The 12362-nt window shown below is 24.9% G+C and overlaps 2 protein-coding genes across 4 annotated transcripts in view; one reads left to right on the top strand and one right to left on the bottom strand.

The window, feature by feature from the left end:
• LOC129975246 (rho GTPase-activating protein 18-like) overlaps window positions 1–12362 on the bottom strand; it is a 329739-nt gene that overhangs the window by 108914 nt on the left and 208463 nt on the right. The gene's annotated exons all lie outside the window — the stretch shown is intronic.
• Window positions 1–12362, top strand: part of LOC129975247 (repetin-like) — a 38478-nt gene that overhangs the window by 23900 nt on the left and 2216 nt on the right. For both annotated transcript variants that reach the window (XM_056088288.1, XM_056088287.1), the window contains exon 2: window positions 8739–8871. In XM_056088288.1, coding sequence (XP_055944263.1) covers window positions 8744–8871 — 128 coding nt within the window. In that variant the 5' untranslated portion in view covers window positions 8739–8743. The remainder of the gene's footprint in view (window positions 1–8738; window positions 8872–12362) is intronic.

The following is a 12362-nucleotide window of genomic DNA, read 5'->3' as shown; positions in this document are numbered from 1 at the left end:
AAAAACAGATAAACATATTATAAAGCATAAATCAGTAAAATTTAATTTTTTATTTGTAAACCAATTTGTTTTACTAATGAAAGAGATCAAAGGTTTTCTGAGAGTTTGTTTGCAACGAGTTCCCAGTTTGTTTTTGTTCGGATATCTCGAGTTGAATTATTAACATTGCTGCTGTCTACATTTTACGTTTTACAATTAATTATCAAATTCGTTTTTGTTTAGGTTATTAAAACTTCTGATCATTGCCGAAAATTTGAAAAATAATATAGAACTCTTTAAATCATTATAAATAAAATAGGACCCCATCATTAAAAATCTTCAGCTTAAATATAATGTGAATTATAAAACAATGTACAGTACACTCCCGATTATCCGAGGAATTGGGTGGAGCGGCCGCCGCGGATAACAAAAATCGCGGATAATCCGAAAAAAGCTAAAAACGGGTATAGCAAAAGCGAAAATAGTCATTCCAACTTTAAAAAATCATTTTATGTACAATAAAACGTAAAATAAACAGCAGGAAATATTTAACTAACGCTTAATATTTTAGTATATCACTCAAAACTAACCTAAAATGCATTTTGTTAATGAAAACAGAGAAGTGCTTTGTACTTACGAGAAGCGTCAAGGATACACAGAAAAATTAATTCATATGTACTGTTTTAATACTGTACTGTAATGTATTATGTAATTACAAAAGCATAACTGTAAAACTACACCTTTTTGAAGAAATCAGTCATTTGTGTTTGCTTCTTGCTTTGGAAACATTTTCTCTTTGCTTGGAAGCAAAAAAAAAAAAAAAAAAAAAAAAAACTTAGTGCGGCAGGCGCGGATAATCGGGAGTCTACTGTAATAGCAAAATATGTTTGTACATGGCATTAATATACGCGCAGGTGTGCCTATGTGTGTATGCGTGTCTGTATATATGTACGTGCGTGTGTGCGTGCATGTATCTGTGTGCATCTTTCATATATACCCAGCCAAATTCTTAAAATCAATTATTTTCTCACGACTAAACATCAATTTTAGAAGTATTCAAACTTTTGAGTTTCGTAAAATTCTTATTTCCTTCATTGCTTAGCAATGAGTGCATGTATATGCACTATGAACATATATATATATATATATATATATATATATATATATATATATATATATATATATATATATATATATATATATATATATATATATATATATATATATTTGCACTAAGTAACCTGAAGAATTAATTATATTTTATCGAAATGGATTTATGAACAAAAGGAACCCTATATTTTTATACGCACCTCCAATGATTTTTAATAAAATATTTTTTATACTCTAAAATTTTAAGAGAAAAAAATTCAAATTTCTAACAGTAAAATTGACCGAGTTATGAAATTTTGAATATCACTATTTTAGACTATTACAATTGCCACTTGAAAGTTGATCTGCTAATTAATACCGGAAACTTTCTTGAAGCAGCCTCTAAAGGTCCCAAAATAATAAAATTCAAAGTTTCATAACTCAGCGTCAGATCTAGTACTCATAAAAATAAAAGCGAGGATGTTTTTATTTTTTTATTTATTTTTATAATGTTAGTGTGTCAAATTATTTTTTTACTCAATTTGATTAAAGGAAGCTGGCAACCGTATAAAAAGTTAGATTCATTTTCAACAATGCATTTATTGATTTATACATAACAAAATATAATTTTCTACATAAGGTAGAGCAATTTTCCAACTAGAAGTATTTGCTCATACCTAACGGTTAAAACTAATTAATATTGGGCCACAATTAGAGTGGATTCTCTGTATATATTCAAAATTCCTTAATCAATAATACATACATTCGAATAGTCCGGCAAACCTTTATCTCACTGGCTATTGATCTGAACGTCATTACATTCCACGAGATTCCAAACCTCTCATCCCATCCTATCAAATTGTTCTCATGTAACCAGACATCCTGAATTTTAGATATCATTTATCTGAAGAGAGATTCTACTCAGTATGGGAGAGTCAAGAGCTAGCAATATGAGCACCATACACGAAGGCTCGAAATCGTCTGCAACCTAACCATTGCCATTCCTATTACGCTTCGAAGAACATGAACCATTAGTTTAACAGAGAAACTGTAAGCAGATTCCGCAGACGATTTTCGTTCCGCTGAACAATCTCATTAGAACGCAATATGCATATTTGCATTGACATTTACAGAACTTCGAATCATGTTTGGAATTCGAATACTTTACGATGAACGGTGGGACCGTAGTTATCGGAACATATGCTATTTTTAGAAGGAGCGCCGTAATTTAATGCAAGGAGTTATGCTAACAACGCCGAGTAAATTTTCCGGGTGCAGAACTGACATTCGCTGTTCCGTAGTATAATCGAAGGGTTGTAATCTTTTATAAATCAGAGCTAAGGGGGATTATTTGTTACTCAGAAATTCCGTTTGCAAGACAGAATAGAATTTGGGAGCTGTTTGACTTTTAACGAATGTTTTCGAGAATTTTAAAAAATCTGATAACGCTGCTTTATAGTTTAAATAAAAGAAGCAATACGTATTATCAAGATATAAAGCATTTCTTAGATGAGAGTTTTTCTTTCCTTTTTTGTGGTTAATGATTTTGTGTTCGAACAAATGTTTTGTTCGATTTTTGTTAAGTGCCTCTAATTTGATGGATAAAATTTTAATAATAATACTTTATAGATTTTTAATTATTTTTATGTTTATTATCTCTACTAATAATGAATGATAACATTTGTTTTGATATTCTACAAAAATATATCATTTGACCAAATTTTGCAATTATATTTTGAAGGAGGGAAATAAGCATCTCAGAACATTTTTTAAATTTTATTTACTAAAATTTGTTATATTTTTATTAAGATAATATTTGTTTTGATATTCTACAAAATGGATCATTTGCCCAAATTTTGCAATTATATTTTGAAGGAGGGAAATAAGCATCTCAGAACATTTTTTTAATTTTATTTATTAAAATTTGTTATATTTTTATTAAGATAATATTTGTTTTGATATTCTACAAAATGGATCATTTGCATAAATTTTGCAGTTATATTTTGAAGGAGGGAAATAAGCATCTCAGAAAATTTTTAAATTTTATTTACTAAAATTTGTTATATTTTTATTAAGGTAACATTTATTTTGATATTCTACAAAAATAGATCATTTGACCAAATTTTGCAATTATATTTTGAAGGAGGGAAATAAGCATCTCAGAACATTTTTTAAATTTTATTTACTAAAATTTGTTATATTTTTATTAAGATAATATTTGTTTTGATATTCTACAAAATGGATCATTTGCATAAATTTTGCAGTTATATTTTGAAGGAGGGAAATAAGCATCTCAGAAAATTTTTAAATTTTATTTACTAAAATTTGTTATATTTTTATTAAGGTAACATTTATTTTGATATTCTACAAAAATAGATCATTTGACCAAATTTTGCAATTATATTTTGAAGGAGGGAAATAAGCATCTCAGAACATTTTTTTAATTTTATTTACTAAAATTTGTTATATTTTTATTAAGATAATATTTGTTTTGATATTCTACAAAATGGATCATTTGCATAAATTTTGCAGTTATATTTTGAAGGAGGGAAATAAGCATCTCAGAAAATTTTTAAATTTTATTTACTAAAATTTGTTATATTTTTATTAAGGTAACATTTATTTTGATATTCTACAAAAATAGATCATTTGACCAAATTTTGCAATTATATTTTGAAGGAGGGAAATAAGCATCTCAGAACATTTTTTTAATTTTATTTACTAAAATTTGATATATTTTTATTAAGATAATATTTGTTTTGATATTCTACAAAATGGATCATTTGCCCAAATTTTGCAATTAGATTTTGAAGGAGGAAAATAAGCATCTCAGAACATTTTTTTAAATTTATTATATTTTTATTAAGATAATATTTGTTTTGATATTCTACAAAATGGATCATTTGCCCAAATTTTGAAATTATATTTTGAAGGAGGGAAATAAGCATCTCAGAACATTTTTTTAATTTTATTTACTAAAATTTGTTATATTTTTATTAAGATAATATTTGTTTTGATATTCTACAAAATGGATCATTTGCATAAATTTTGCAGTTATATTTTGAAGGAGGGAAATAAGCATCTCAGAACATTTTTTAAATTTTATTTACTAAAATTTGTTATATTTTTATTAAGGTAACATTTATTTTGATATTCTACAAAAATAGATCATTTGACCAAATTTTGCAATTATATTTTGAAGGAGGGAAATAAGCATCTCAGAACATTTTTTAAATTTTATTTACTAAAATTTGTTATATTTTTATTAAGATAATATTTGTTTTGATATTCTACAAAATGGATCATTTGCCCAAATTTTGCAATCATATTTTGAAGGAAGAAAATAAGCATCTCAGAACATTTTTTTAAATTTATTATATTTTTATTAAGATAATATTTGTTTTGATATTCTACAAAATGGATCATTTGCCCAAATTTTGCAATTATATTTTGAAGGAGGGAAATAAGCATCTCAGAACATTTTTTTAATTTTATTTACTAAAATTTGTTATATTTTTATTAAGATAATATTTGTTTTGATATTCTACAAAATGGATCATTTGCATAAATTTTGCAGTTATATTTTGAAGGAGGGAAATAAGCATCTCAGAAAATTTTTAAATTTTATTTACTAAAATTTGTTATATTTTTATTAAGGTAACATTTATTTTGATATTCTACAAAAATAGATCATTTGACCAAATTTTGCAATTATATTTTGAAGGAGGGAAATAAGCATCTCAGAACATTTTTTAAATTTTATTTACTAAAATTTGTTATATTTTTATTAAGATAATATTTGTTTTGATATTCTACAAAATGGATCATTTGCCCAAATTTTGCAATCATATTTTGAAGGAGGAAAATAAGCATCTCAGAACATTTTTTTAAATTTATTATATTTTTATTAAGATAATATTTGTTTTGATATTCTACAAAGTGGATCATTTGCCCAAATTTTGCAATTATATTTTGAAGGAGGGAAATAAGCATCTCAGAACATTTTTTTAATTTTATTTACTAAAATTTGTTATATTTTTATTAAGATAATATTTGTTTTGATATTCTACAAAATGGATCATTTGCATAAATTTTGCAGTTATATTTTGAAGGAGGGAAATAAGCATCTCAGAACATTTTTTAAATTTTATTTACTAAAATTTGTTATATTTTTATTAAGGTAACATTTATTTTGATATTCTACAAAAATAGATCATTTGACCAAATTTTGCAATTATATTTTGAAGGAGGGAAATAAGCATCTCAGAACATTTTTTAAATTTTATTTACTAAAATTTGTTATATTTTTATTAAGATAATATTTGTTTTGATATTCTACAAAATGGATCATTTGCCCAAATTTTGCAATTATATTTTGAAGGAGGAAAATAAGCATCTCAGAACATTTTTTTAAATTTATTATATTTTTATTAAGATAATATTTGTTTTGATATTCTACAAAATGGATCATTTGCCCAAATTTTGCAATTATATTTTGAAGGAGGGAAATAAGCATCTCAGAACATTTTTTTAATTTTATTTACTAAAATTTGTTATATTTTTATTAAGATAATATTTGTTTTGATATTCTACAAAATGGATCATTTGCATAAATTTTGCAGTTATATTTTGAAGGAGGGAAATAAGCATCTCAGAACATTTTTTAAATTTTATTTACTAAAATTTGTTATATTTTTATTAAGGTAACATTTATTTTGATATTCTACAAAAATAGATCATTTGACCAAATTTTGCAATTATATTTTGAAGGAGGGAAATAAGCATCTCAGAACATTTTTTTAATTTTATTTACTAAAATTTGTTATATTTTTATTAAGATAATATTTGTTTTGATATTCTACAAAATGGATCATTTGCCCAAATTTTGCAATTATATTTTGAAGGAGGAAAATAAGCATCTCAGAACATTTTTTTAAATTTATTATATTTTTATTAAGATAATATTTGTTTTGATATTCTACAAAATGGATCATTTGCCCAAATTTTGCAATTATATTTTGAAGGAGGGAAATAAGCATCTCAGAACATTTTTTTAATTTTATTTACTAAAATTTGTTATATTTTTATTAAGATAATATTTGTTTTGATATTCTACAAAATGGATCATTTGCATAAATTTTGCAGTTATATTTTGAAGGAGGGAAATAAGCATCTCAGAACATTTTTTTAATTTTATTTACTAAAATTTGTTATATTTTTATTAAGGTAACATTTATTTTGATATTCTACAAAAATAGATCATTTGACCAAATTTTGCAATTATATTTTGAAGGAGGGAAATAAGCATCTCAGAACATTTTTTAAATTTTATTTACTAAAATTTGTTATATTTTTATTAAGATAATATTTGTTTTGATATTCTACAAAATGGATCATTTGCCCAAATTTTGCAATTATATTTTGAAGGATGGAAATATGCATCTCGGAGCGTTCTTTTTAATTTTAATTTATTAAAATTTAAACGATATGTTTGATGTTTTTATGCAATAATTCCCGAAGATATTATTGCACAAAATTAAACCTTTACGCCATTTTAAATTTTTAAAAATTGTTTTTTTATTAATATCTATTTAACTGGCGTATATCTTTTTCTTGAACTTTGACATCTTTTGAGAATATTTTTTGTTAGAATTTCCAACAATATATCTCACTATTGCAATGGAAAATCAAGATATTTTTATTGTTTCATTAAATATATAATCACGGAATTTTCTTCCACTGTGAATATCTAGAAGAAAGAATGAATATATTAATTATTTGTGAAGTTTGCATACAGAATCAAAAAGTGAAATTATATTATCGTAAAATATAAAGAGCAGTTTCAAACTGATTACCCAAACACTTAAAGGCACCATAATTCGACTTCAGGAGGAAGGCTCATGTACACAATAAACAGAATCTCAGCAAAATTATTAAAATAACATGGATTAATGCCTATTATAATTTGATGCTCAAATATTCTTTTTCGCTGAGCTCTTGAATATTAAGTTATGCATAAAAGATTTAATTTTCCTTAAACCTACCCAATATTCATGATGATTTTGCTGGTCGTCAAAGGAAGTGTTTCATAAATATTTATTTATTATATATTTAAGCTATTTATTATGTATATTATTTAATATTTATATAGTTCATTATTTATTATCTTCCACTTCAGATGAATTTCTATTATATTTATTATGCGAGGTTTTACAAGTTTTGTGCACTCTGGTTCGACGTAGGAATTTAAAAAAGCAAAAGCGGGTACAATGTGCGCATTACGACACTGTGTTTTTTAAAGTATTAGAATTTTCATTAACCCCAAGTCGATTTTACTCTGAAAGATGTTTAATTTTAGCTGATATTTCAGGATTCAGGTTGCTTCAATGAAAAGTTCAGATCCCTTTTGATTTGTTTTCGCACTCTTTAAAAAAAATAGCTTTAAAACTTCTTAAAAACTGTTAAGAACTGCCAAACTGGTCTATTTTAAGAATAGATTTATATTAACAAGTATTTAAAATCTGACATTAGTATAATTAACTTAATGGCAAATTTGGAATTTATTCGAAGTTTATTTTAAGACAGACTTTATACCATAGGCAAAATGACAAAGATGACACTTAAGTTGAAAGAAGCAATGCAAATTAGTATAAAAGCGAATGATTTATAATTGATATTTCATATGCATTAGATTTCCATACTCGGAGGATCAACAGTGAAATCGAATATCGAGCCTGCAACCCTTCAAACAAGCAATCGAAAATGCTAACAGAGTCTGCAACTTCAATTTAGAGGGACTGAGTGTTTGCGTAAGCGGAAGTATGCATACCAGTTGTAAATTTGTCAGTTAATAGTCTTTAGAAAGCTGGTATTTGACTGATAACATCCAGTTCTGGAATAGTTGACAATATTTTAAATATTATCTTCAATTTAAATCATTGATGTTAATGACTAGTACGAATTGCCCTGCGCTCAAGAGTCCAAATACCATTTTAGAGGGCTGGTTACTTTATTTCAATAAGCATATAATGTATTAATAAAATATATTTGTAAATAAATTATGCGTACTTTTCAGTTTCTGACTATAGATAAATAAAAACTATTTTTCCGAAAAAAATGATAAAATTTTAAAAATAGTTAGAAAATTTTTTCATAAATTAATGTCAAGCATAAAGATGATTAGTAAAGCCCTTTTAAATCCTAAATTCAAAACGTTCTTTCATATAGGCTGGGAAGTAGTATAACGTAAAAATAAATTGAAAAGTCTAACTTTATTTTTGTTTGGTCGCACTGCAGCTGTCGAAGTATCCATACTGATAGCTCAAACTTTCATTATTTTCTTGCACATGAATTATTGCCATAATCTACAGATAATAATTATTGCCGTAATCTACAGATAATAATTATCGCCATAATCTACAAATAAAAATTATCGCCATAATCTACATATAATTATCGCCATAATCTACATATAATTATCGCCATAATCTACAGATAATTATCGCCATAATCTACATATAATAATTATTGACATAATCAACAGATAATAATTATTGACATAGTCTACAGATAATAATTATTGACATAGTCTACAGATAATAATTATTGACATAGTCTACAGATAATAATTACTGCCATAATCTACAGATAACCTTTTTGCTTTATTTTAGGTGCTATGAAACCGAAAGATATTTTAATACCATTGCTCATCTGTCTGACGTTTTCTCTAATACCAGGAGAAAGTTTCCTACTCCCATTGCTATTTCCAGTTTCGATCAAAATAACAATTCACTCTCATCACAAGTAAGTACCGAATTTAGAAAATTGGCTAATAATAATAATAATATTTCATTTACAAATATCTGTCTCCATATCTAAATTCCATAAATTTAAAATCTCTATTCGCTTTAATGGAAAATTTTTCTTAAAGTCTAAATTTTTCGCCAATAGTTATCTTTTTATGTTTAAAAAATTAATGGAATTATGTTAGTCAAAAATTAAGCTAATTTAAGATGATTTTTCTGCAATTTTTTACGAAAATATTATTTTACAAAAAGGAATTTAAAACTATGTAAAAATTCAAACAGTTGCCTTTTAAATTATATTTTTCCTTTATGCATAATTATTTTCTCTAATTTCAATAAATATTTTCCATTTAGTTTGATACACAATTTGCAATATTGTTTTAATTATTATGATAGTTTTCAAAGGAATTTTATTTTTTCATCAAACCATCCTTTTACCAATGTTTAATATAAGATACAAAATTACTTTCTATGGAAGAAAATGTAAAGTAAGATTTCTACCTCCACGTTTATTTCATAGTATATATCCATTTTTTAATTTACAAATATAATTTAATTTTTTTAATTTTCATTCATAAATTTTCAGTTTTTTTTCAAATAATGTGAAATTTTCCATATTAAAAGTTTAACAACCAGAAAATTAATTTTCCGCGCTTGCCGTCAAAAGCAAATTGCAAACTATCAATAAGAAATAAACAAAAATTGAACTACTACTATAAAATAATAACTGTACTATCAGTACTATGACATTCTTTTTAGCCTAGTGCAAACTATAATGTATAATATACCAATTCTAACTACACTAAATATCTGAAAAAAATGATTGGAATTCAAAAGCCATTTTTAACAAGTTCATTTGAGGAATTTCTTGATATATGAACAACTGATATATAGATAATAAAAATTCCTTAAAATATTTTCTCTAATATGATTAGGATTCTTTTAATTTCTTTAACAGAAGCAATAATTCCAATTTTAAATAAATTTAGTTATAATATACATGGTTTCTACCGCTATTTTAATTATTTAATTTGATTCCTTTGGTGATTTTAAGCAGCCAAATAAAATAAAACAAACTATCTGCAAAATAACAATTTACCCCCAATTAAACAAATATCCCCATTAATTCATGTTATTTCATTTTATTTTTAAGAAAAGTAAATCGAAAATACAAAAATAATTAAATTATGTTCATAAAAGTAATAATAAATCATCCTTTTTAATTAAAAAAGCCCCCAGAATCAAAATAATAATTAACCTTAGAAGAGACCAAAATAAATTGGAAGTTGTTCACAAAAATAATTTTTTATCATACCTGACTACAAAAATATTTGAAAAAATATATTAGCAGTCAATGCTGGCATTGTTAAATTGAAAAAAAAAAGTTATGCATTCGTCTTTTATGAAAAAAAAAAAAAAGATGAAGTAATTGTTAAAAAAATGGCAAACCACCTGACCCTTGAATATAAAGAAAGAATCGTATTGATTCTTTATGAAACGTTTTGTCAATATTGTTCGAAGATTTATTTTACTGAAGTATCAATCGTTAAAAAAAATTGGTTGCAGTAATTTCTTTGCCTTATTTTAAATGCGAAATCCTTTCAAGATTGTTGAATAGTTTTCGCATTTCCTCCAATGCATTATTCATTAGCTCCAATACATCGCAAAGCAAACTTTTTCGAAAGTATAAGATCTCATTAAATTTGGATCGAAAGAGCAGAAGAAATAATAATAAAAAAAAACTCTACGAAATCAAATGTGAGCATTAAGAATTCTGCTTTTTTTTTCAAAACATAATTGAAATTAAGTTTGCTAATTATAATTAATGAACGTGACATATGTCTGATTTAAATGGATATGAAAAACCATTTCTTTAATAAGAAATTCTTATTAGAATAGTTGAAGAGAAACAAATAAAAAGTTTCTTGCAATCAAATTCGAGCATTACGAATTCTAAAAAAAAAAAAAAAAAAAAAAAAAAAAAAAAAAAAACGTTTGAAAATGATTTTGCAAACGATTTTTATTATTACGTACATTTATAATTGATAGTAATTCTTAATCAAAAAATTTTAATAGATTTTTGAGGGAAATAATTAAATTTAACTAATGACTTTGTAATGGGAATCCGTTATGAATATTTTGTTTCAATCAAACATGCATTATTTAAATATGGTGAAGAAAAATTTGCAAATTGAGTGTTAATGACAACAAAGTTTTAGCAAAATATTCTAATCAGTTTAAGAATTTTAACAACGAAGATGAAGACATGCAAAATAAGTTCATTTTATTTTATAATTTTGCCCCTAATTAATTTTTTTATATATTTAAGAAATAAATATTTGGTATACAATTCCTGTCGCATAAGCTGATTGATACAACGCATCTATTTTTCTAATAAATCCTGGCACGATAAAATAGTAATAAAATTTAAATTAGAAAGGTTTTTTTCTGAGTGCGTAGTATTTAGTGATACATGAACTACACGCTACAAAGCTACAAAAAGCAAGTTTTCTTTATTTTTAAATACATATAATATTTTTTTTAACATTTATAAGCAATTTTTGTGAGACAATCTATATCTTAGATACTTGATGTGAAATTTTTTTTACTTAAATACTTTAAAAGGTTTCATTGATTACTTTTAAATTTATAGACTCTTTTATATAAAATTATTTAGCATTTCATTTAAATCTAGGAGGGGAGGGGTCACTGTTTCTTAAATATTAACAATAACATATTTTCTATGTAAAACGATATTTAGAATCGTAATTACACAATTTTTTGCTGTAGTTAAAATTCATCGCACATTTAAAACGTCACTTATTTAAACAATAGCATTGTTAATTTGGATTATTAAAATTTTGTATATTTTTGAAATTGTGTTTGGATTTTTAAAAATGTGATATTCTTAAAAAAATTTTATATACTTCTTAAATTAAAAAACAGCAGCAGCTTAAAATGCAACAAATTTTTTGAGTAGCGAACTCCACAATACGAGCTAGGAGTTTCATCTTCATGGTATTACTATAACTTTCTTTACATGGCCTCTATTTTTATGAGACTCTGCTAATAAAATAATTGCTGAGTTTCAAATTTCTTTAAAATGAACAAAATTAAATTAAATTTTGCATTTGTAATTTAAAATATATTCTCAGTAGAATACAAAATCTCGGATTTACATTCACTTTGAACACGCAATCCAACATAGTTTCATTTAAATCAGTAATCTGTACAATCAAAATAGCATAGCATCAGTAAAATCAGCAATCTGTACACACAAAATAGCATAGTTGTACTAAAATCAGCAATTTGTATAAACAGAATAGCATAGCTATACTAGAATCAGCAATCTGTACACACAAAATAGCATAGTTGTACTAAAATCAGCAATTTGTACAAACAGAATAGCATAGCTGTACTAGAATCAGCAATCCGTACACACAGAATAGCATAACTGCACTATAATCAGCAATATGTACACACAAAATA

This window comes from Argiope bruennichi, chromosome 7 (genome assembly GCF_947563725.1).
Source record: "Argiope bruennichi chromosome 7, qqArgBrue1.1, whole genome shotgun sequence".
Lineage (NCBI taxonomy): Eukaryota > Metazoa > Arthropoda > Arachnida > Araneae > Araneidae > Argiope > Argiope bruennichi.
Note: the sequence above shows the minus strand (reverse complement) of the source record. Positions and strands in the feature narration are given on the sequence as shown.